Here is a 26756-nt window from a genome sequence, read left to right as displayed (position 1 = left end):
ATGTATATATAATTTAAATATAAACTTTGCAAGTAAAGATAGTTACATAGGTGATATCGTAAATAACGTTTCAAATTAATTTTTTTTTTATTCATTATTATGGGACATTTCAACATCACATAAATAATTGTCATATCTTTAGATTTTTCACAGCATTGGTTGACGTCAAATAAATTACTTACTAAGATTACTGCCGTTTCCAAACAAAATTCAATAACGCCATGTTTTCAATTATCCGAACTTTGTAGAAATGTGGACGAGAGAATACAACGTTATGATTTCAACGTTATGGTTTGTTTTGTTCAACGACTTTTGTTCATATAATCACGTCTATATCCCTTGGAGGTAGACAGAGACAGCAGTTTTGAAAAGACTGATAAGCCTCGGTCGCTTTTTGGCTTGATGATAGAATTGAGATTCATATAGTGACTGGTTGCTAGCCCGTCACCTAAAAGAAGATACCCAAGTTTATAAGCCTATCCCTTAGTTGCCTTTTACGACATCCATGCGAAAGAGGAGTAGCATAGGAAATTATAGTGTCTGCTTACAAAACTAATACCTACTTAATATGCAGCCTTTTTCAATTGGGATGATAAATAAAAAATATTACTACAAATATAGTTCAATAACCTTTTATTCGAAAACTTAATCTAAATTCCAACATCGTTACAAAGAATGCATTTTTTTCAAAATAATTAGGAAATAAATTACTAACGACTAGACAATAACGCTGTACACGGCTAAGAAATTCCAAATGAATATTTTTTTATCACACCCTCGGCCTAAGACGTGTTGATACAATAATGAAAAATCCTGTATCAAAATTGTAGTTAGTTTAAAAAAAACCAAAGAAATTTTTAATCTGTACGAAAATGTAAAAAATAAAGTTTTTGAAATTATGTTGAAACTTTGATGTGTATGATAAATTATGAACAGGTTAAATATGTATTTATATAATGAAAAACTTGGAAGCTAGAATGAAAGAAACGGTAAAAGACAAATACATACAGTTAGTTAAATAATAAATTTATATAATTCATTTTTTGTATCAACATATCGAAACTATTCCATATATATTTACAACTTTCCATAGAAAACTTACATTAAATTTGGCTTACAACTTTCGCGATGCTTATTATTTTGTAAAGTGGTCACACTGTTTTGGTATAAAATGTTAAAAATTAAATTAGGTAGGTACATAAAAACTAATAACGGGCACTGTATTTGTGTCTAAAAATTCAGTATTTTTTAACACCGAAGTCAATTAACTTAAATAAATTACGAAAATGTGTATGAAAAGTTTTAAAAAAAATCTTGTCACTTAAGTGTTACAAAATAAATACGATCAGATATTATTATGTTACTGTTTCAACTGGCCTCGCATTGATAATTTAGATTTACAAGTTTCGGATTTGGGCGTAGATTTGATAAAATAAAACTTTACTCGGATTTTTGTAGTGGTAACAAAATCATTAATGTCATATTTGTAAGGTCGGCAAAAAAAATCTTCTAAATTACACAAAAAACTGGCTACTTAGTTTGGTATAAGATATAATTATTGGTAAACATTATCAAAGGAATGATTAAAAATAAATAATATTTACAAAATAACGATGTTTTCAGTCAAACATTCAGAAGAAGTTATCATCATAGAAAAAAAAAACAAAGAACACAGATTTATAAAAAACCCTGTTTTAGGTTTTAAAAGAAAAAAAATACTTAACGAAAAATATTGAGCAAATAAAAATGGTAGCTTACGGATTGATTTTAAACGATCACCAGATATTTAACCAAAAATACATTCAGATATTTAGTTTATCTGGTTATTATAAAATCATTCCAAAGTCACCAAATTGAACTGTCGAAGAAATAATGGAATAATTCAAACCATAAAAAAATCATTGCTCGGGTCCAATGCACAATGGCGACAAATTACCATGTAGTGTAGTTAATATGTATGTTAAAAAATATTTTAAAATGATACTTCTTTTAAAATTCCTACAACTTTTTATGCGATCTGTAAAATTTAGCACGGGCAACATAGCGCAGTAGCTTGCATCTACCGGCATATTATAGCTAAATAATGGATCGATTTATTTGAGAAAATCATAATAAAATATTTTTTTAGAACTCTTCAAGCTAGCAAATGATGTGGTAACTTCTATATTTTTTTAAATATTGAAAATCGTTGGAAATCCTTCAAATAACAAATCTCATTTTATGCTGTCATAAATTTAACACATTGCACCTATGTTTTGCAGTTGATTGTCTGTTAAAATGTTCCAAATACACGTTTATTGCTTTTGGCGCCAATATACACCGACCTCTATCTTAAAAGAAATGAATATCTGCCTATCCCGTAGCAGATTAAAACATACAAAAGCGTCATTCCGTTTATACGAAGCACCTAAATAATCGATATGTAAGATACGATTAAATTGAATACAAATATTCTGAGGCGAAACCGCGAGTGATGTCACTCATTATTACGCCTTTTTTCAAATTGTATTTAATGCAACCGGATCTTATGTCTCAGCGTATACCTTATTATGTCAAGAAACTATCATCTATAAATTATGATATGATAATAAATTACTAAATGCACTATTTCTATCACCGATATACAATGGACGCATACATTTGCAAGGATTACGCATATAATTTGTATATTAATCCTTATAAAACACATCTCTCTTTCCAATCTATCATTCTGTCTCACTCATCTTGACTATACACGATAAAGACAGCACGATATGTTTACGTGGTCGAGATGTTAAGATAAATGTCAAAATTTTCAAAAATACGTCAGCAGATGCTAATGAGCTGTTTCTATTGGACGAATGACCGTCCAATCACAACGTCCGTTCCATCTGACGTCACCGTGTTACAATAGAGTGCTATATAATTTTGAAAACCCTCGTATTAGGAAACTTAAGACTTACAATATTCCTAGCAGTGTCTACTGTTAACTATATATACATTTTAAAATACCATAGCCTCTTGTTATGTTAAAAAAAGGCGGCGTGAAGATATTGTTCAAAATGAAAATAATTAACTTTTTTAGTGACGGAAGAAATCGTCGCTAAACGACCTCAACACACGAATGATATGGTCAATCCTTTAAACAAATATTAAATTAAAAAATAAGACCCGCTTACAAAATTTGAAAATTATTTTTAATATACCTACAATTTTTTTTTCTATTTCATTAGGTACTTTTAAATTTTATTATGTCAAATGGATTCATTTATTATTTAAACTATACCAAAATTATTACCGAAATTTCAAAAATAAATAACTAAATTTATAACATATGCAACACACTCCTTGTATACAATTCTAAATATATAAATTATAATGCCGTCCTTGTTTTTATTATATTAGCTATATATTAATTGCAATTAAAACTAAAGAGTTCTTCAATATAATATGTAAACGAGAACATATTTAGATATTTAGAATTATTCCAAATTTGAAAATTAACGTCTAAAATACAAACTAATTTATTCATAAGTTTATATATTATTTTCCCGCGCTAATCAACGTCGTTGATTCGAGGCTCTCGTGACGGTACTACTTAGTGTAAGCTTATCAATAAGTTATAATACATCGACTTTTAACCGCATTTTTGGCAAAATATAACAAAAGTTCAGTGTTGCCATTTTTCGAAAATGTAAAGTTCCATTTGTGAAAAAAAAAACGTCAGATTGATCCGCCATCTTTAACGAGAGTTTAACGCAAGACAATGACGTGAATACATACATCAATTCGATCATTGGATCTAAGAATAAAATATATTTTGCGAATAATACATGTGAATAGGAACATCAGAAATAGTAGAAACTTTGAATTCACGAACACGGCAACACTGTACTTGAACGCGCAAACACATCAAGACTTATACGTCCTAATTACATCTTTTATCTGTGCTCTACACAGCGGACATTGGCCGCCCCCCTTCCCCCTCCACTGCTGTACAGCACACCTATAACACATACACATATGTCCGCACATATACAAGACGCTATCAATAGGATTTTCATAACATATAGTACACTCCGTCCCGGTGAGATTACCCTCCCCAATTACGGAGTATATAGGCTGCGGTTGTCGACTTGTGGATGGCGCGTTTTGAATTCGGTCGGCTAACCTCAAAGGTTCTGGATGGCCGTTCGGTATAACTTGTTCGTTGCAAGAATTTTGGCTGGACGAAGAACATTGGGCATCCGTCCGCGGACGGGGGTAGGGAGCCGCCTGGCACGATGGGGTAGGCAGAGGCTGCAGGTTGGTCAAGCACAGCTGTGACGTCGCTTGGATCGGCTGTAACAATTGAAAATATTGGTCAATTCTTGCTTGTGTAATGCGAAATGTAGGTATAGGATTACGTTAAACAGTTATTGCTGTCCTAAAAGTAAGTTTTAATGTTATATGGATTTGGTTCTAATAAACATTAAGTAAAAAATACGAGTAAATATTAAATCCAGTCTTTTTAACCGACTTCAAAAAATGAGGAGTTTCTCAATTTGACCGTATTTTAAGACATTCAAATCCTCAAGAAATACGCAACTAATTTAAAATTCTCATTCTAAAATACAAACGTACGATGATTAAAAAAAAAATAAAAAAAAACTCACCTCAATATAATGCGCGCTGGCGAGAGTCAGCCCCTGCTGATGGCTGCCCACGTTCTGGGCACCGTTCTGCGGCGGCAGGCTCACCACCAGCACCGTCCCGCCGTTCCCGGTGGATATCGGCGCCGCTGACCCAGTTATAACCCTCAACTGCTGCGGGGGAGTCTGAGCCGGCTGAGGAACTTGGCTGCTCAACATCCTGACCTTCTGCGTAGCGCCATAAATGTCCACGAAAGCCCACAGACGCAACGTGTGGTCCACGTGCATGACAGTCACAGGCGTCGAACCGTTCCTGCTGACTCTCACTTCCCCGTCCATGGTCAAGGTCACGGCTAACTCATCGCCTCTCCTCAACCCGTTAGCCGCATCCCGTCTCACCACCCAGTACTCAGGTCTATCCAAAAGCAGCTCAGCGTCGTCAGGCAAATCGCAAGGCCTTAGTGTACCAGGGTCGCAGGAAGTCAGCCCTATAGCCAGACTGCCCGCGTAAGCTGCCTCAGTGGACAGTATTTGCACCACAATAGTCTGTCCCGGACGCATCGGCCTAGCTGTGAAAACGTATCCTTGACAGAACTCCGCCTCCGTCCTAGCCGCTACGCCTCTATCGCTGATAAATTGCACGTTCCTCCCTTTAGTCCTGTGTAGACTTAGAGGTACTAAAGGATTGGAGTATCTTGGCGGCGGCAAGGGCTCCTCAATGGCTAAGCTCCTCATGCTACCGACCAATCTGTCCTCCTCGACCGGACTTTGGGCAGGTCTTCTAATTTGGTTTGGCGCTCTCGGATCAGCGAACTGCACCGCTGTACAGTTTCCGTAAACGTCCACTAAGGCCCACAGTGGGTTTCTCGTGTCGACGCCGGAGAAGAACAGGCCTTTGTCCTCCCCGTTGATACCGAAATGTACGTCACCAGCCGAGTTGACGTAGTAGTACAAAATATTGTCTTTCTCGCAGAACCTCTCGCCCAGAGCCTTGGCCCAGTTGCCTGGTTTGTTGGTCAGGTCTGGGCAGGCGTATTTGGGTAATGCGTGGGCTAAGGTGGCCGGGTCGTGAGTGGTGAAGCCGAAGCGGATGACGCCGCTCCAACTGTTGGAGATTTCGACGAAGCGTATGCAGACCTGGAAAAGACGATGGAAAAGGTTAAGCGTTTGTGAAGGTAAACAGTAAAACTCTTTAATATAACAGAACTATTGAGACGAAAAGAATTAAGAGACATTCTTTGGTTTTATGTACAGTCTATCTCCTATTTTAAGACCGTCACTTCTGTGAAGGTTCTTTTACCACTTAACAGGAGACTAAGTGTCTAAGCCCTCAGGCTCTTTTGAACTACTTGGCTCTTCCTAAATTCCCACTATCTAACAGTCCTTGCAAATATGTACCAGGAAACCAGACGTCATTAAGAGTTTACCAACTTTCTCATTAACGGGCACTGGTCTCTCGCTGAACGCGACACCCTTGCAGAAAGATTCGACTCGTCTCGCAATGGATCCATCTCATCTGATCTCATTTACATACATACATATGGTCACGCCTATATCCCTTGCGGGGTAGACAGAGCCAACAATCTTGAAAAGACTGAATGGCCACGTTCAGCTATTTGGCTTAATGATAGAATTGAGATTCAAATAGTGACAGGTTGCTAGCCATCGTCTAAAAGAAGAAACTCAAGTTTTTAAGCCTATCCCTTAGTCTCCTTTTACAACATCCATGGGAAATAGATGGAGTGGTCCTATTCTTTTTTGTATTGGTGCCGGGAACCACACGGCACCTTACAAGTACCAGGACAACATAAGTTATAAAGAGTGCACCAACCTTCTCATTAACGCGCACTGGTCTCGCGCTGAACGCGACGCCCTTGCAGAACGATTCCACTCGTCTCGCGACAGAGCCATCTCTAGACACCCTCACGTTCTCCCCGTGGACGCTGTGAAAGCTCAGAGGCGGGAGGTTGTTCGGAGCCCCGCCGGTGCAAGAGGTGCGGGGCGCTGGAACAATAGAGAGGCAATTATTAATCTTAAGCCTTCAGTCTCATTACTACATACGAGTACATACGCTTTGGAAGCGGTAGTAGTTATAATTAGATTTAAGTGATGTGACGTCAATAAGTGATACCTTGTATCCAATTTTGAAAATAAATCTATTCTATTCATACATACATATAGTCACGTCTATATCCCTTACGTAGACAGAGCCAATAGTCACTAAAATACTGAATGGCCACGTTCAGCTGCTCGGCTTAGTGATTGAATTGAGATCCAAATAGTGACAGGTTGCTAGCCCATCGCCTAAAAAAGGATCGTAATTTTAAAATTAAGTCTTGTTACTATGTTCGTTAAATCAAAGATCAAGGCAAGAGTGAATAGGCATTTTTAACCGTACATACATAAAATCATGCCTCTTTCCCGGAGGGGTAGGCAGAGACTACTTCTTTCCACTTGCCACGATCTCTGCATACTTCTCTCTCTCTTCATGCAAGCTCGGCGGTTTCGGGTACCCTTGACCTGACCCTTTACCAGGAACGTTTTTTAACCATCTCAGATTATATCACATATTATCTTGTTTAACATTAAGAAGCAGATTGAACTCAAACTCACTCTTATTTGAATTTTAAGCTAACAATTGGTGCTATTACGATAAGGGAAAACATAGTGGGGTGACATATACAGACAACTCAGTAGTTTTCAAGCTGGTTTATATGATTTTAATAACAAAATAACATACGTAATTCAGAAAACGTTTGAAAAGTTTCTTTAAAAGAAATACAAATTCAGTTGTTCATAATTCAATGTTCGCTATTTGAAATTTCGATAATTCTAGTTCAGAAACTTGCAGTTCAAATATATCCTTTTGAAATCTACAAGAAACAACGTTTTCGATATTTAAAATTTCAAAATCCACCCCAAGAGAGAGGGCATTGTGCGTCCCCCTCGCAATCCAAGATGGCCACCTGCGCGGCAGCTGTCAGTGGCAGCTTGCGCGTACGCATATTTTCAAAGAATTTTAGCCATTATTACAATGGTTTACAGATCGTTATTAGATAAATAATGATAAGATAGGGATGGTGTGTGTAAGTACTACAGTAATAGTAAATTTAGAAGTTAAATGTCAAGATGTAAGGCGAGTGGTAACTTATTATATTCGGATCTGCCTTAATTATATAAAATTTAAATTTCATGAATTTAATTATATTATTATAGGTATATATAAAGGTTTGTGTAGACCATTTCCAATTCCTAACTTTAATTTTTTATTTAATTTATTTAACTAAATATTTACATTTCTCAGAAAACTTTTCACAATCTATCTTGACCAACCTTTCTTAATTAACAATCTTGAAATTTCGCAAATTTGTAAAAAAAACCACTGTTCCAGTGAGTTTTGCGATAAACGACTCCCTCTATATTTGCAAAAACTCAACTAATATTACAAATGCGAATGAAAGTTTATTTGTTTGTTTGTTGTCATTTCACACGTTATCTTCTAAACCAAACATGTTGAATTTTACGTTTATATAATTAAGAGTCTGGAAAACGCGCTAATCTCAGGAACTACTGGTTCGAATTGAAAAATTATTTTTGCGTTCAATATACCATTTATCGAGGAAAGCTTTAGACTATACTTATAACATCACGCTGCAACTATAAGGAAAGCAAAGAAATAATGGAATATGTGAAAAAAAACGGGGAAAATTATTCACCCTTGAGGGCTTCAATGATGCTCAAAATAACAATTCCACGCGGACGAAGTCGCGGGTACAGCTAGTTTCTTATACCCACATCACGGTAAGTGCTTGAACTTCCTCTAATTTTCTAAAAAGAGGAAACACGTGCGCATTGTACGGTTCCCCTTGGCCGGCGATGTGTTAACTTTAGGGGAGTTAGTGACAAAATAATAACGTTATAACTAGTACTTTTAACCGAGCGGTGTTAGTACAAAATCAGCGATTTACTTGATATTGATGGTGCCGTGTGGTTCCCGGCACTAATACAAAAAATTTCGGGAAAGAATAATTACGTGAGATGAACTTAAAATCCTAGTATTTTTCAAAACGAAGAGTGTAAGTTGGACCTAAATGTGGGCGGTCTGTGCAGGTGCTAGAATCACTATGTACCTACTCATATTTCACCACGCTGGGAATCGAACTTGGAAACTTCGGAATACCACTCCCTTTTAAAATTTCCCATCATTCGTAATTTATTGGCAAAAACTTTGTTTGCGAATTCATTTGAAATAAAATCATCTCAAATATCCGGTTTTGATGATCGGGTGAAAATCGGTCCTTCCGGCCGGATACGGGGGACCGAATCAAAATGGCGCCCACCCTCGGTTTTTTTTAACAGAACCACCTGGCTCTTACACCAACCCCTATTGTAATATTAATCACGCCCGCACATAAGATTCCGAAGAAAAGTATATTAATAATTTAGTTAAGGACGTCCTGGTAAAGGGTCAGGTCAAAAGTATCCAAATGAAGCGAAGGAAGTATGCAGAGATCGTGGCAAGTGGAAAGAGGTAGTCTCTGCCTACCCCTCCGGGAAAGAGGCGTGATTTTATGTATGTATGTATAATCAACATGAATCTCATTTCTTTCATTAGGTCATACAGTTGAACGTGGCCTGTCAGTCTTAAAAAGACTGCTGACTCTGTCTTCCCCGCAAGGGATTCAGACGTGATTGGATATGGACGGATTGATGGACCGCTAACTTATGCTTTATATCAGAGGTTTTCTATATATTTGTATTTTTTGGGTCAATGTCTCATCATTTAGGCCCACACCGGAAGCTCGCACGGTTAATCGATGTTAATTCCCTTCCTGCACGATAATTATACTAAACACTGTTTAAATTTTACGGTTTCAACATACTGTCGGACAAACGAGAAGAAATATTGTTTAAATGATTTGTTTTTTAGGCTGTAAACAAAAAAAAAGAAACTAGCTACCCATTACCTAATAAAACATTAGATAATGGGTCCAGCAGGTATTAAATAAGTCATTGTCACGAGGAGTAGCCGATAATGATGGATAGCTAAAGGTATTGTCTTCATTATATCAATACTGCTTGTCATACAGTACTTAATTTACTTATAATCTTTGTAAATCATTGACAGTATCGAATTTGAATCGAAATTGTCATAAATTTCGAAATAACCGACACATCCGCCATTTTGCTAGACAATTAAACCGCCATATTGTCTTGAAAGTAGCAGTTAATAGTCTCGGCTGTTGCATATAAACGTTCTATTCGGATATCTAGATCAACTTTGACGTCAACTGGTCTAAACTTAGCCATAGGGACTGCACCAGGAAGCCTGTGACGCAGGCAGTGACATTTAAAATTCGAATCGTTCTTTTTGGCATCTGTCATCGAACGCAGCCATAGATGAAACATCCTGCTTTTTGTCGCGCGCAGATATAAAGGTATGATGCCATGTTCGTGACGTATCTAAAATGTTATTAAAGGTGAGACAATGAGGAAACGTCACTGTTCAAATATTCTGATTGTTTTATGACGACAATGAGTTTTAGAACAATCGAGTGTTTTGCAATTTCTTCGCCCGAAGCCAAAATGTTTTTGTTTACATGACTGGCCACATAGAAATTGTTATACTTTGAGGTCAAATGAAACGAATCTCTGATTCAAAGGTTATCTTTAAGGTACTCGTATATTCAAAAATGGAACATCTGCTACCATGGGTGCCTTTAAACCAGTTACAAATTGATATTAGATCTATTTGAGACTGCTGGCCACTAAAAAAGTAGAATCGTACTAAACGTCAAATAGTCAAATTATAATTTAAAAACAATATAAGGACGATATGCTGGTGGTGAAACTCTAGTTTATACCGCGGAGATGCGCCCCGTTGCGTCAGCGCATCCTCAATAGGAAATCTGATAATTACAGGAGGGTGACCAGTGATTCGTTTCAAACCAGTTGATGCGTTGAAACTGTTTATTCCTTTGCTAGTTTTAGAAAAGATTTTACATTAAGACGTTTAAAAAAAGAAAATGTGTGCCCATAGAGCAGAAAAGAAAAAAATTCTTTATTTAAAGTTTAAAATACGAATAACTTACACGCAATGGAACGCCCGACCCGCGTCGTAACTACCCTCAAATTTGAATGTGTAGTATATTCTCGGAGTTTTGCGAGGGGAACAAATTGTCCTCTCATTAGTTCCGATGTTTCACTAAATAATGGCGAGCACGTGCCATTTTGGGATATTTTTACAGACACCGCGTGTTAGGAATCTACGCTATATTTAGATTCACTTAAAGTTTTTGTGGTAGCCAACTTTAGATCTGTAATTTGATAGTAAGCTGCGAGATTTTTTTCTATGCCTGGTTTTTGTAAACGTTCTTAAACTGCATACATGTCATGTTGTACGCAGGGCCACGTCTAGCCGACTGGATTAAAAAATAATTAAATTCAGATAATATTTACTTTTAAATTAGATTAACTTACAGATTTTTACAAAAAGTTTTATTTTTTTTTAAACTTATATTCTCTCAACTTAAGCTTGTTTTGTGTCGGCCGATTGTCACGTTTTGATGGATAGCTTACTAATGGAATTGAGATTCAAATAGTGACAGGTTGCTAGCCTATCGTCTTATAAGCAACTTTGTACCAATCGGGTGAAAACGCTCGACCCACTAACCCAGAACATCACAGACAAAATCCTCAGTGCTCTGACACAAATTAAAAGGGGGACGACACACCCTTGACGAGTTATCGCATTTCGCTAATCCTTAAGGGAATTGCGGGGGTGGGCGCCCTAATAAATAGCTTCGTATGAAATTATTATAAGCTAGTTACAGACACCCTTCGGTATATATAGATATATAAAAAAAAAGCTAGATGTTTCCACTTGATTGACTGTTAGAAAAAGTTGGAAGAAAAATACCTAAGTTCGCCGTTAACTTGTTATTGTACACCAACTGTGTACCGCGACTTCGTCCGCGTGGAATAGTTATTTTGGGCATCATTGAAGCCCTCAAGATGAATAATTTTCCCGGTTTTTTTTTCACATTTTCCATTATTTATTTGCTCCTTATAGTTGCAGCGTGATATTATATAGCCTAAAGCCTCCTCGATAAATGGTCTATTCAACGCAAAAATAATTTTTCATTTCGAACCAGTACTTCCTGAGATAAGCGCGTTCATTCAAACAAACAAACTCTTCAGCTTTATAATATTAATATAGATATAATTTTATGTTATAACTTCAGTTCGTTAATATTTTTCCACATTCATTTCAAGCAAACTCGTCAGTTTATGGGATTATTTTATGAAATGCTCTCAACAATAAAACAACAGTGGGGGTAACCGTTGTAATATTTATAATATCTGACGTAGAACAGATATTTATATTTAAAAATAACCATGTTTATTCCTGTGCATTAACGCTCCAACTGAAATCATCTCTTTGATGAGTTTACGGTTCACGACTTTGAAGGGTGAGGTTTTTATAGTACCTACACACCGACAGATATAAATGAAAAGGCCTGTCATTTGTTTTAGTGAAAAAAAAATTAAAATTATAATGATAATATCACATACTAAATTAATTTACAAATAAACACGACAGAATTAAAAAAAAAGTCATAATAAATGTTAAGAATAATTTTCTTTAATAAAATTTTAAAAAAAAAACGGAGAAATTATGGGACATAAATTTTAATGTGAGAAAAAAATTTAATCTAACAAAGAATAGAACTAATTCTAATTTTCAATCTAAAAAAATTACTAAACGTAAGTTAAGAACGCATCATTGAAATTTAGAACTAGTTCAGTATGTGTTGCTAGCGTAATAAATAATAAATATAAAAGTAAAAAAAAAAAATGCCTAGAGATTACATCGGCTTAAGACTGGGTCATATTTGGGGGAAAATTAAAGATATATCCGAAGGGTCGCGGCCCGAGGGATCCATTCGATTAAGTTTAAATGGATGCGCAGATGTCCAAATTTGGAGCAAGGTATGAGTTAGTCGCCCAAATTTACAAAACATATACTCACGTCTCTATATACCCTTGCGGGGTAGACAGTGCCAACAGTCTTGAAAAGACTGATGGACCAGGCTCAGCCGCTTGGCTCAATGATAGAATTGAGATTTAAATAGTGAAAGGTCGCTAGCCCTAACCCTAAAAGAGGAATCCCAAGTATATAATAAGCCTATCCCTTAGTCGCCTTTTACGACATCCATGGGAAAGAGATGATGTGGTCCTTTTCTTTTTTTCTATTGGTGCCAGGAACCACACGGCACTTATTTTTTTTTTCTTTAGATTTTCTTTGGCCAGGTTACAAAATTCTCGGACATAATAACATTTTTACCGTGTAGCACATTTATTTGGCTTGTTTATATTGTTTTGTTTAAATTTTGGAGCTCACTGCCACAGGTTTAGCCATTTAATTTCCTATCTCACCAATTTCTTCACTTATACTCTGATAAATCAATGCTTTTAACATTCGATTAATGTTGGCAACCTTCTTGTAGGTACGCAACGGTTGCCATGATTTTGTTTAGTTAGGATAAACTTAACTAACAAATAAATATATACGGGACAAATAACACTGATTGAGTTAGCCTCAAAATAAGTTCGAGACTTGTGTTACGAGATACTAACTCAACGATACTATATTTTTATAATAAATACTTATATACATAGATAAACATCCAAGACCCAGACCAATCAGAAGAAGTTCATTTCTCATCATGGCCCTGGCCGGGATTCGAACCCGGGACCTCCGGTGTCACAGACAAGCGTTCCACCGCTGCGCCACAGAGGCCTTCAAATACATACGTCAATAACGAGGATTACCGGGATATACAGCCATAAAATAATGACGATGCAGACAATGACCCCAGAGCAGCAGCCGTGACTAAACACGAGACGTGAACGAGGCCATTTTGAAATTAAACACGCGATTTTTATTGTTACAGATTATATTTCAATCAATTCAACGATTCGTGATGGAATCTTTGGAGATTTTATTGAAGGCAATATAAGGTATAGTAAAGATCATCTATGTAGGTAGGTAGGTACAGTTGCTGATGTCACTTTGCGTTGCAAAAAACAACTTTTATCAAACATACATACATACATACTAGTAAAATCACGCCTCTTTCCCGGAGGGGTAGGCAGAGACTACCTCTTTCCACTCGCCACGATCTCTGCATACTTCCTTCGCTTCATACTATACCTACATCTATCAAAACAACAAATAAAGACAAAGCAATGATAAAAGTAAATACGAATTTGAAAGAAAAGCTAAATACCTACATGTTTTACCCTAAATTTTACTTACAGTCCAGTTTTAAAAATTAATAAATTCTAATTTTGAAATAAAAGTGAATACATATTGAATAAAGGCATACTTCTCTCTCAATTGGTAAATTAAAAAAAGAACCAAAAACGATCGGAACTTCGCGGTAATTTTATCCGAAGCGAAGAGGACCGAGAAAGATTTTATAGCGTTTAGAAATGTTTCAAATGTAACTTGTTCTAAATTCAAACTTAAATTATCGCCTTGAAAAGAGACAAAGACAACAATCAACGTCTTGTAAGGCAAAGAAATAACTACGTATACGGCTTGAGACAAATATAGTGAGTACAAATAAAAGATCATTCAACATTTATACACAAAGGGTTTTTGTTCGAGACAAGTGAATCATTTAATTAATTGAGCCTTACAAATAAATATGCCGTGTGGTTCCCGGCACTAATATAAAAAATAATAGGACCACTTCATCTCATTCACATGGATGACGTAAAAGGCGACTAAGGGATAGGCTTATTAACTTGGTATTCTACTTTTAGGCGATGGGCTAGCAACTTGAATTGATGAGGGGCCTATCAGTCTTTCAAGACCACTGGCTTTGTCTTACTGTTGTTTAAAAGGATACAAGTTTGAAAATTAAAGATGTTGGTCACATTTCAAAACTATATTGTACGATGGAAAGATTTTTTTCGAAGTTACTAGGATGTTACCATCTAAATTTGACAATATTATGACTAATGGGCTCTTTGAAATATTTAATTTATACTAATATTATAAAGCTGAAGAGTTTGTTCGTTTGAAAGCGCTTATCTGGAACTACAGGTTCAAATAGAAAAATTATTTTTGCGCTGAATAGACCATTTATCGAGGAAGGCTTTAGGCTATATAACATCACGCTGCAACTATAAGGAGCAAAGAAATAATGGAAAATGTGAAAAAATCGGAGAAAATTATTCATCCTTGAGGGCTTCAATGATGCCCTTAATAACACACAGCTAGTTAGGTATAAGTTTCGCCCTGTGAAAATTATTGTAGATGAGTGTAAATGGAAATGAAGGTATAACGTATAAGATAAAATGACACCTAATCAAAATTGAATAACATTGCGTTTAATGAGAACTACATGCATCTACAAAACGTAGTGAATCTCTCTTTGGTTTCTACCATCACCAAAGATTTAGCTTTAAACGTATATAGATGAGATATAGGTTGAAAATCTTTTGTGCAATAGAAAAACGATTCGAAATCTTATTACAAAAGCTTAGGGTTCATAATTTATGAAACAAAAGTGAAGCAAAGAAGCTTCATCAAGTATAACGATCTAAAAAATCGTGGTGCGTGACACGCTGCAAGCGATTACTACACACGTTAAACAGGGATAGACGTATGTTTTTATATGAGAAGGAAAGAGAGAGAGAGTGCGAATGTAATTTTCTCTGCTTTGTATCAGTGGTTCTTGCATGATTGTATAGTTACGTTTTCAAACGGCTTAAACATGATGAATCTTATGAGAAACTTTTTTAATTTTTCACACAACGTTGTTTCATATACATACATATGGTCACGTCTATATCCCTTGTGGGGTAGACAGAGTCAACAGTCTCGAAAAGACTGATAGGCCACGCTCAGCTATTTGGCTTAATGATAGAATTGAGATTCAAAAAGTGACAGGTCGCTAGCCCATCGCCTAAAAAAAGGAATCCCAAGTTTGTAAGCCTACCCCTTAGTCGGCTTTTACGACATCCGTGGGAAAGCGATGGAGTGGTCCTTCTTTGTACTGGTGCCGGGAACCACACGGCATAGTTGTTTCATATAAGTCATGGTTTCGCTCACGCTAAAATCTGTTCCAACACTTCTAAAATAAACTTGTTGTTGAAACCTTTGGATAAAGTGTCACAAATTATCGTCTAAAAAACCAAAAAATGTCCCCCAACACACTTTACTTCAATAAAGACTGAAGAGTTTCAAACAACATGTAATCCTTAAAACCCTAGGTGCCAGAGACGTAACAAAAACAACAATGGAGACCATAGAGAATTACAAATGGCGCACAGATGGCGCCACACGCGGGGATATGCGGGGGTCGTTGGGAATATCTTCTCTTGGCGCACATGTTCTTGTTTATTAATAATAGTTAAATAAATTAAGACAACGATATAATGAATAGATATAAAATTTAATAGAAGTAGGTATGAGTGCTCAAAATTTAGTTACTCCATAATTTAGACTACTTTAACAGACTTGAAATAAATCCTATCAATATTATAAATGCGAAAGTTTGTATGTCAGGATGTCAGTATGAATGTTTGTTACCCTTTCACGCAAAAACTACTGAAGCGATTACGATGAAATTTGGTATGTAGGTAGCTGAAGACCCAGAATAACAGGTTGCTAGCCCATCGCCTAAAAGAGGAATCCCAAGTTTATAAGCCTATCACTTAGTCGCGTTTTACGAAATCCTTGAGAAAGAGATGGAGTGGTCCTATTCTTTTTTGTAAATGTGCCGGGAACCACACGGCACATCATTGAATACACCAGTGTATGTTAAAAAACAAACAAACCCGACTGTTATTGACCAGTTTTCAATGAAAAAGTTACCTACACTCAACCACAGACAGGATGGGCGGGCGACGGAAACAGTAGAAACTTGACTCCTCCGGTCCGCCGCGGTCCAGGTTTCGATTCCGGAGGTACTTTTCAATCGATTTGTTTATTCATTCACTATATTGACGGCCTCTGTGGCGCAGCAGTAATACGCTTGTCTGTGACACCGGAGGTCCCGGGTTCGAATCCCGGTCAGTGCATGATGAGAAACGAACTTTCTCTGATTGGTCTGGATCTTGGATGTTTATCTATCTAAGTACATATTTATTATAAAACATAGTATCGTTGAGTTAGTATCTCGTAACACAAGTCTCGAACTTACTTCGAGGCTAACTCAATCTGTGTTATTTGTCCCGTATATATTTATTTTTTTATTATCTATTTATTTATATTTCACTCGTGGCTCCACCCGCAATTATAAAATTTCGATTTTGGTACGATACAAAAATGGAAAAATACGATGACGAGACGTTAAAATAACTTTATAGTTAAATGGGAATAACGTTTTTTTTAAATAACGTTACAATCGCGCTAGTCAAACCACACCTTCGCCCGCTGCGTTCTCACGGTTACACACTGCGTTTAAACGTGGGCCATTCGTAAACCAATGTTATACGTTTGGCCAGTCAATTGAAAACTAACCCCAAGTCTGCGTTTATATTTGTTTATTTTATTTTTGTTTATATTTTTGTTTATATTTGTTTATTTAACTACCAGCTGGTAACCACATCTTCGCCCGCGTATAATTTGCATTATCGTTTTTCCCGTTTCCAAGGGAATTTACAGAAAATACCACCTATATACTTACAGGGGAATAATTGGTAATTATTTCGACTTGGATTCAGAAACTGATTAGTATTTGTGTGGCTCCTCTACTAAAGAAACAGTTTTTTGTCATTAAATTCACACACGTTCAGTATTTTTTAATTAATTCGATAATAAAATTATAAAAGAGCATGACGACACTGTTGCTTTTAAAATTTAAGTATCCCAGTTTAAATGCTACGATATATTTTATTACAAATTGGCTGTAACCCTTGGTTCAACATCTACGGCCAACGTAGAAACGACAAGCCCTCTACTGGCCCAGAATCTGTGCCAGTAACTCGCCCAATGTGTAGATAGATCTTAAATTGTACTTACGTCATTTTCTTTAATGAGTGAAGCACGAATTATTGTCTGTGTATGATTAGTAGCATTATAGGGATTACAGGTTAAACGTTATAAATTTGAGCGTTTGTTACGGCCTTTTGGTGGGCGGTATATTCATTCATAATCGAGCGTGTGGATTTGTTGTTGAAACTTGACTTCAAAAATCTTCCGATGTTTTATATAAAAAAAATGCAAAAACTTTGATAACTTGCTACCAAATTAACAAAAGAATCCAGAGGATTGTGTTGTTTTTCAAATTAGGCAATTATCATATCTGTGCAGTTGATTTTCGACTACTATAACATAATAAATTAACATACAATATCTATTATTTTATAATGTTGGCAATGCTCCATTACTCTTATTTGTTGGTCGCAATGTCCAGTTATCCTGTCAACGAATATCAGCAATAATATTAAAAAGTGAAACCGGTCTGGTTTACTGATCCCTAAAGAAGAACAACGGATAGATCCGCACATTAAGTTAACGGTACCACATCCCGCTTCCCACGTAATTCTTATTAACTCTTATTGCTTATTGGCGCGCCATTTTCTTTTCTTTTTCTTTTTTTTCCGCCGCTGCGCTACCAAGACAATTTTTTCTCTATGATCTTGAGACGGCCAGTGTCGTGCGAAAATTGTTTTTCTTTTAATTGTTCCTTTTTTAAATAAGTTTACGAGAATTGGAACGGATATTGAAATGTATACTTTGCAGGTTGAATTAATAAAGAATTGCTTTACGTTATGGCCACTGACTTTAATTGTATTTTTATTACTTATATTATCTGCTTGTTTTATTCCCCAATGTGGTAAACAGAACTTCGGGATGTCCATTCGTTTAGTAGTTAGATTATAATAATGAATTTACGGTAATATTCCGACTTTACCTGAAGAACATACACGAGTTTGTCAAATACTTTAAATAGGTACGCAGATAACATTTTTGTTTTGGTGTTAGTTGGATATTAACAGGTTATCTGTGTTTATCACAAGTAAATAGTTTTTATTGATAAATAAATCAACCCGGAACACAACTTTATCTCGTATGTGTAACGTTTCAGTTTTACTAAACAAAATCTGCGTATATAATTTATGCAAATTTTCAACCACAGACACAACGATGAGAATTTGGCTAAAAGATCTCTAACACGATATTGTAAGCTTTCTCGACCATTTTGAATCATTATTAAACTGAAGAACAAGCTATAGATGAGAAAATAAATAACTACGTATCGAAGGAAACAGGCTAACCACCATTTACTTGTTATGGTGATGTCAACCGAATCAATAACTTGTTTTAAAAATAGCACCACTTAAGTTAATCGTGGCCATGATACTAGGGCACCAGGAGCAAGTGGGAGAGCCGCTCAATGAAACTAGTATTTTCGCGCCAATCCCGTGTGACAGGATGACTTTTTATTTTTTAATCGGCGCGTCGATCGTGGGATAAATTGTAGAGTTTTTATTGTTTTACCGGTAAATACGCTTATATACATAAATTGTTCATGTCTTTAAGTTTAATTGTTTTTCATTTTCTAACAAAATATTAATCCATTTTTTAAGAGTGTTTAAGTCAATTAGTGAATCATGAAATCGTATATATACATACATAAAGTTACGCCTTTTTCCCGGAGGTGTAGGCAGAGACTACATCTTTCCACTTGCCACGATCTCTGCATACTTCCTTCGCTTCATCCACATTCGTAAATCTTTCGGGTACCCTTGATCTGACCCGTTGCCAGGACGTCCTTAATTTGATCAAAATACGTTCGATTAGGTCTTCCCACTCCGACCTTTCCTTTATTTCTGTATGAAACTGTATTATTGACATTATTTCTTAAGACGCAACATAATTGATACTTGAATCCAAACGTCGAAGCCATTTTAAATGTTAGGAAGCCAAGTAATCGATTTTGAAGTGGACATACTTCGAACACTTGATTCTCGAGTAGTCCGTATGCTTATGAGAACTGTCTTTGGAGTGGGGGCGTCTACAAGACTCTTGAAGTTGAATCGATGAGAATTTAAGCTTGCTTAAATGACAGAATATAAAAATTTGACACGGATTTGGAACTAGTTTAAGTACAGTTAATACAACCCTCCTATTAATTATAATCAAATTTGACATTGAATATGACATAGACAATGAAATTCACGCGGACAAAGAAAGAAAAAAGTTACAAGTTCGTCAGGAACTCTCTTCAAAAACCGAACGCACGTTTCGTAACTTCCATCTCGTTCTAACGCGTGCTGACGCAACACCATCTTGTATCCATCTCTTTCACCCACTCGCCGCTTCTCACGGACCGTGGGAACGTCACCTTTCGACGCGATCTATCGACTGCTATCGATTTGTCATCCGATAGCGTGGTATCGATACTAGAATCGATCGGTGTGTAAACACTAAACAACGTTTCGGAAGCATTGGGCATTCTAAATTTGAAAATATAAATTAGGTCATTGTTTGTAGATGATCTTTTGTTTATTTTTTTTTATGAATGAGTTTGTTTAGAATGTATTAATAAGTTCTTCATCATGAAACCATTTCTATTAATTTTTTATTATTAGGTCTATAAAAAAAAACCATATCGTGAATGATCGCTTTTTAAAATATGCATTTCATACATGAAATTACACAATTGCAAAAAAATATATATTGATACACAGTGGAAATTAAAGACTATACTATCCTAGTACTTCTACTACTTAGTTCTGTATTTGTAAATCACTGTCCCAATTCGTCTTAATTTCCAAGAAAAATATTGTCATCGTGTAGATGTTTCAAGTAGCTACCATGTGCGTTCTTACTTATTCCAAATAATTCAAATTGTATTCATGTCAAGTCTATAACACCGGTCACCCATCACATCAAGTACCAAACAGGTGCTTACCCTGTTTCCGATCCCAATGAATAATAGCAGGTGCAAATATCCCGGAAGCTATTGCCAATACATTGATTGAATTATAAAATTGCAAAAACGCTTTATATAAACTTTAAATCGATATGTTTAGAGTCAAAATTTGATTAACAAAACACCAGCTGAAGTTGGCAGTGTTCTCGTGAATTTTAAACATTCAAAATAAGAAGCGAATTCTGTTGTGTTGGCAGCATTAGTTGGTTCTCACGCGCGTTTCGAAGAACGCAAAATTTGGAGAATTTGGCGTCGTTGGCATTCTTAAGGTTCAAAAAAATTTTAATCGTAATTTAAAAAAATATGTAAACATTTTCATCAAAACTTTTATTGACAAATTTAATATATTGAATCAGATTGATGCCCGCATTCTTGGGGTTCCAAATTATTTAAAACCTAATTTAAAATAAACATGTAAACATTTTCATCAAAACTTTAATTAACAAATTTAAGATATTGAATCAGATTGATTTGTTTATTTGGAAAGATAAGCAAAAATTATAAATATCAATTTAATACAAACAAAAAATTTGCATTAATTAGTTGTTAACATAAACTATGAAGACAATATAATAAATTTATTCACTAACGAACAAATTTACATGATTTTTTTGCGTATTACAAAGCTGAAAATACAAGAAGAGACGTGTCAAAATTTGGTTAGACCTTTTTTCAACTAACACAACTGCGTGCGTTGTCAAACAACTTATTGTAAAAAGTCAACAATTCTCAAACTGTTAATTGTTACGACTCATCGCATTTATTTAGCATAATAACTATTTACACAAAGAGATAAACATCTGTCTAACAGATGTGTGCTGACTATTGTTTGTAAAAATGAGTTGTTCGTTAAATGTATTTACAATGTTTTTTTTTTTTACATGTTAAACGTGGGTGTTAGTTGAAATATCACGAAACGTTTTAAAAAAGTAAAGAGTGTATTTTTTTTATACAAGGATTAACTTCAAAGCATTTCTGGGAGCCGAAAACATAAGCATAAAACGTGCCAAATGCTTTTCTCACGCAGATCAAGGACCATACTAACGAGAAAATCCTTGTGCTTACTCACTGTGTGAATCATGATAGGTTAGGTTTAAAGACTTTTATTCTCATTAAGACATAATTTACATCACTTACATGAGAACTTAAAATTATGACATACATTATAATTTGTTCGTTGTCACACTAAAAAAGAACAATACACAATTACCGGTCAAGTTTAGTAAATGGAAACAATGTGTTTGGCTAACTGTTTCTTAAATACTTCGAACGAGTTAATTTTTTTAATGTCAGAGGGTATCTTATTAAAAAGGCGCGCACCTTCGGTTGTTATTGTCGACCGGCCGTAATATTTTGTCCGTGCCTTTGGCAAAATGATGAAGCTCGCGCGTCGAGTGCAGGGGCGCCCAACTTGTTTTCGCTCAGTAAAGTTTATGTTGGTGCGGACTTTATTGGTCATGATAGCAAAGTAGAAAGCTGATATCTGTTTTAGGTGTTACTTTAGACAGGATATCCGAATATTTCATCAGTATGGACGTTTGTTACTCTTTCACGCAAAAACTTCTGAACCGATTACGATGAAATTTGGTATGTGGGTAGCTGAAGACCCAGAAAAACACATAGGGTACTTTTTATCCCGGAGTTCCCGCGGGTTTGATAGGGTTTCCATGCGGACGCAGTCGCGGGCGGCCTCTAGTACTGAAATATACACATATAGCCAAAACACAACTTTCGACAATCAAAGCGAAATATCCGTTGAACATAAACATTACAAAACTGCCCTCGAAACACCTAACATTCAATTCACAACTTTATTAACCAGATGAAAAAAGTTCAAATTAATTTACAACAACTATATATAATTTAAGTTGGTGCGCGTTGAAATTGTCTGTTATTACTTGTTGTGTCGGATTAATGGATTCTGATCTTTATTACGTTGGAAATAGTGTTGTAATTAGAATCAAAGTGTATAAACCTCAAATCTTGTCACGTCTTAGATCTCTTGATAGATCACCGCTTTATGCAATGGCTCTCAAACTTCATAGTCTGAAACGGATGGATGATATACATATAAACACGTCCATATCCCTTGCGGGGTAGACAGAGCCAACAGTCTCTAAAAGACCGAAAGGCCACGTTCAGCTGTAGATGAAAGAATTGTAAGCCCTCCTGTTGCTTCTCAAAGAAGATGGTATTCACCATCAGTGGACTCCACAACCGATCGAAAAGAGGAAGATGAAAAAATTAATATCTTAATCAAAATCCATAAAAAATAAAAGTTACACGAAAAACAACAGAAAGAAGAAAAGATTGAAAGATCCATTTAATTCATTGAGAGTGGCATGAAATAATTAATTCAAAAATTAATTAACCCTCAAAGCTACAATAGTTTTCATTACAGTTTGGGTACAACTGCATACTGTCATTACGACGCGTCTGCGCCGCTCGTGATCCGAATAGAATCAGATTAGAGCGGTTAGCTTTGGTTGTTCTTTTTTTTTAAATCAGCCTATATTTTGTGAGAACAGCGGTAAGTGATCGAAAACTACCATCTTCACAAATAACTAGATTATAAAATCCCGTTAATATCAATTTTAAAATATGGAATCTACATGCTATAATATCAAAGTTTCAGACTAAGCGGCTGTTCGCTGTAAATCAGACAGTCACTACAAAACGGAAGAGTTTTACATAACAATGCTAATAGTATACCTAATCCTACCTCTTATCACGTGACGATATTTTTTTAAATAGTAAATTTGTTTATTTATATGAAGTTGTACATGGATTTATTTTTCACGGAAGGGACATTGACATAATTATATGTATGTACTTACCTATGTATGTTATTATTTTCAGAGTAGGTATTACAGAAAGATACAAATTATGTCTTGTATCTTTCTGTAATAATTAGACCTGTATGTTCTACACACTTTTGTACTACAATTAGGTATTTAGTACAAACGGAGCCACACAATCCTTTACATCGGCCCGAATAATTGGAAGCTTTACATCGGAGCATCTCTGCGTCCGCGCACCGTATTTATTGCGTACCCGCTCCCACGACCTTAGACCCGAACCTTTGCGGTTTGGTTACGTGTACACTCATTTAGACGTAGGTACTATTCGCTTTCAATGAGAAGCGCTCGTTTACCAAAGAGAGAATATCAACATTTGCCAATGTATCAAAGAAACTTTTATGGTAGATCGATTATAGAAGTTTCATAATTTAAAAAAAATATTATACTCGTAAATTTACATTATTATGGCTTATCGAATAGGTAAAGCGTGAATCACGCAGTTCAATAATATATATAATTAATTTACCTACTAAACATGTACTCAATAATTTTAATCTCGGCAACATTCAAAATTCGAACTTGCCCCGCTCGAGGCATTCCATGTTTGATTCCCACGATCATTAGTAGCGACGCGAGACGTTCAGAAATCGTGGATGGTCAGTTACAACACCATTGAAACTGAAATGACCATCTAAATTCAAATTTGGAACGAGATTGTGCCGAACGCGCGTTCCGTGCTCGTTGTCAATAGAATTTTACAATTTAGTAGAACGTTTCTTCCTTTTTCAAAATTTTTCGGTTGGCAACTGATAAATTATTAGGTTTGAAAAAAGAAAGATATGCAACCAGCATCTTTTATAGCCAAGCCGTACAAAAACGTCTTAGCACACATAAGATAGAAAAGGCATAATAGTTTGGAATCAGCTGTTGTTGAAAACACCTTTATGCCAGCATCTCTGTTACTCTTCATAGGAATATCTTTTCTCTCTTTCTACAAAGGACGTGGTTAAGCAGCTGGTTGTTAGTAGTAAATTATACTTATACCTTTACCTTAAGTCTAAAAATTAAAGTTAGTAAATTCTTACGACATTATATTCGACTACATGTTGACAAGGAAAAATAAATCTGAAAATCAATAAGTTCTGCCAATAACAAAGTAAATGTTTAACATTTGTAAACAATCACGGATTTAACATGTTAATGAGGAATCTTTAAAGTTGGTACTTCCATGTTTTTAAAGATTATGTCACGGTTAAAAGGTAATGACAAATATAATAACCCATTGTATGAAACTAACAAATCGTCTTTAGTGATACGAATATAATATAACGAAAGATTTTTTTTGTTTGTGACGAATAAGTTTTTACTGAAGACAAGAAATTACAGAAAATAGAAGTCTGACCTCAGTGACCTTGTTAACAAGGGAACGAGACCAGCATTGCTCAAAATGATATATAGAGTTAAGACTTAAAAAAAGCATTTTTTTTATTTAATTATAAATTTGCTTTAACATACACATTACAACACACAAAGAATTTTTTTATCAGCACCAGTGGCTTATCATACACATGTCCTGTTTGCATCCTGCTCTGACATTCTGTAATAATAGCCCATCTCTGTCGCTCACGTTTTCAAATGTTACCAGCTGTTTCGCAACGGGATTTTGGACGTGCGCTTAGGGTTGGCATATATGTATTTTGAAAAATATTTAATAATTTCTAGGTTCTCTTTTTAAATATTAAATTAATTAATAAATGATCATTTTCAATGACCATCGGCACAATTATGTTAGTAAAAAGTTTGTAGATCATAATACAAACCAATTTTTAATATAGGAAAGTAAAAATACGAAATCTTTTTTAAACAATATCAAAATATTATAGAAAATCTGTTCAAATAAAGTAATAAGAAGGAAATTAGAAAAAATTATAGAATTTATTTTCTGCTTTTAAAATAAATATTGCACAATCGACTTGAACATCTATTTTGAAGTTCTTAAAGACAGTTTAGAACGTCTTAAAAACTCATTTTTGGCGACCCTAGCTTCTATTGTAGGAGTCAGCTGCTCACAGCTGGTCCATTGTATTTTTTTCCTAAGACGACCTTCCAAAGCGATTGTAAAAAAAAAAATTGCGAATGCGCGGCCGTTACGCTTCGGGTTTCAAAATTCAAATTTTTTTTTAAAGTAGGTAAGAACTCTGATGTGCGATTAGTGTTGTACGGCAATAGAGTGCATCTCTTTCTCTCTTATATTTAAAAAAAAAACAATATAAGAGTCGAAATTTCATTCCTATTTTTTATTTTATTACCACTTCAATTAAAATCACTTTTTTTCATATTATTTTTAGTAACTAAGTAAATAATAATTTGAAAAATTCTAATCTCTTTTGGGACACCATACCAATATCATAAAATTTAAGCACTTAACAAATCACCAAATAATACGCTGATATTTATATTATTAAATCATGTAAAATTACTACTGTTAAACGCAAAAATGAAAATGTACCACCTAAAAAAAGTTTTTTTTTTTCAAAGAAAAGTCGTGCTAAAGTAAAAAAAAGGGGGAAAAAAATAATGTGACGAATATAAAAGATCTGAGTAGGTAGGAGTACCTATCTCACACATAATTGTCAAAGCGTGAAAGTAATTTAAACGAAGCCGAGTGAAGACGGTGTGAGGTTGTATGTATAGTATAATTATAGTAAAAATCGTGTCGAACATCACGCTTGTATAATAACACGAGGTATAATTGAATTCATTGGCAAGCTTTTAACAATACACATGTATTACGCAGCAATATTCATTATAAATTTATGAGTTATAGAAAAAAAGTTTACAGGGATCGTGGCGAATCGAAAGATGTAGTCTCTGCCTGCCACTCCGGGAAAAGGTGAGAATTTTTGTATGTAGGTACTAGAGGCCGCCCGCGGCTTCGTCCGCATGGAAACCCTATCAATCCCGCGGGAACTCTGGGATAAAAAGTAGCCTATGTGTTATTCTGGGTCTTCAGCTACCCACATACCAAATTTCATCGTAATCGGTTCAGTATTATTTGCGTGAAAGTGTAACAAATTTAGGCTTATAAACTTGGGATTCCTCTTTCAAATAGTGACAGGTTGCTAGCCCATCGCCTAGATGGGCTAACCTGTCACTTTTTGAATCTCAATTTTATCATTAAGCCAAATAAATGGCTGAACGTGGCCATTCAGTCTTTTCAAGACTGAACGGCCAATATTTTGCAAAATATCGTAAAATAATAAAGCCAATAATTTCAAAATCAAAAGAACAAAATCAAAATAATTATCTAAAAAAAGAAAAGTTTATCATCGAAAAATTTATATTTCTTTGAAACCATCAGTCGTGAGCGGTGTGTTAGATCT

General features: G+C 35.3%; 1 protein-coding gene across 2 annotated transcripts in view; it reads right to left on the bottom strand.

The window, feature by feature from the left end:
- Positions 1–616: 616 nt before the first annotated feature.
- LOC106138958 (protein neuralized) overlaps positions 617–26756 on the bottom strand; it is a 43167-nt gene continuing 17027 nt past the window's right edge. For both annotated transcript variants that reach the window (XM_013340266.2, XM_060953289.1), the window contains exons 2-4: positions 6442–6614; positions 4635–5747; positions 617–4320 (exon numbers count right to left, since the gene is read on the bottom strand). In XM_013340266.2, the coding sequence (XP_013195720.2) occupies positions 3892–4320; positions 4635–5747; positions 6442–6614 (1715 nt within the window). In that variant the 3' untranslated portion in view covers positions 617–3891. The remainder of the gene's footprint in view (positions 4321–4634; positions 5748–6441; positions 6615–26756) is intronic.

Source organism: Amyelois transitella, chromosome 31, assembly GCF_032362555.1.
Source record: "Amyelois transitella isolate CPQ chromosome 31, ilAmyTran1.1, whole genome shotgun sequence".
In the NCBI taxonomy this organism is placed as follows: Eukaryota; Metazoa; Arthropoda; class Insecta; order Lepidoptera; family Pyralidae; genus Amyelois; species Amyelois transitella.
The sequence above is the reverse complement of the archived record's forward strand: the minus strand, read 5'-3'. Positions and strand labels throughout refer to the sequence as shown.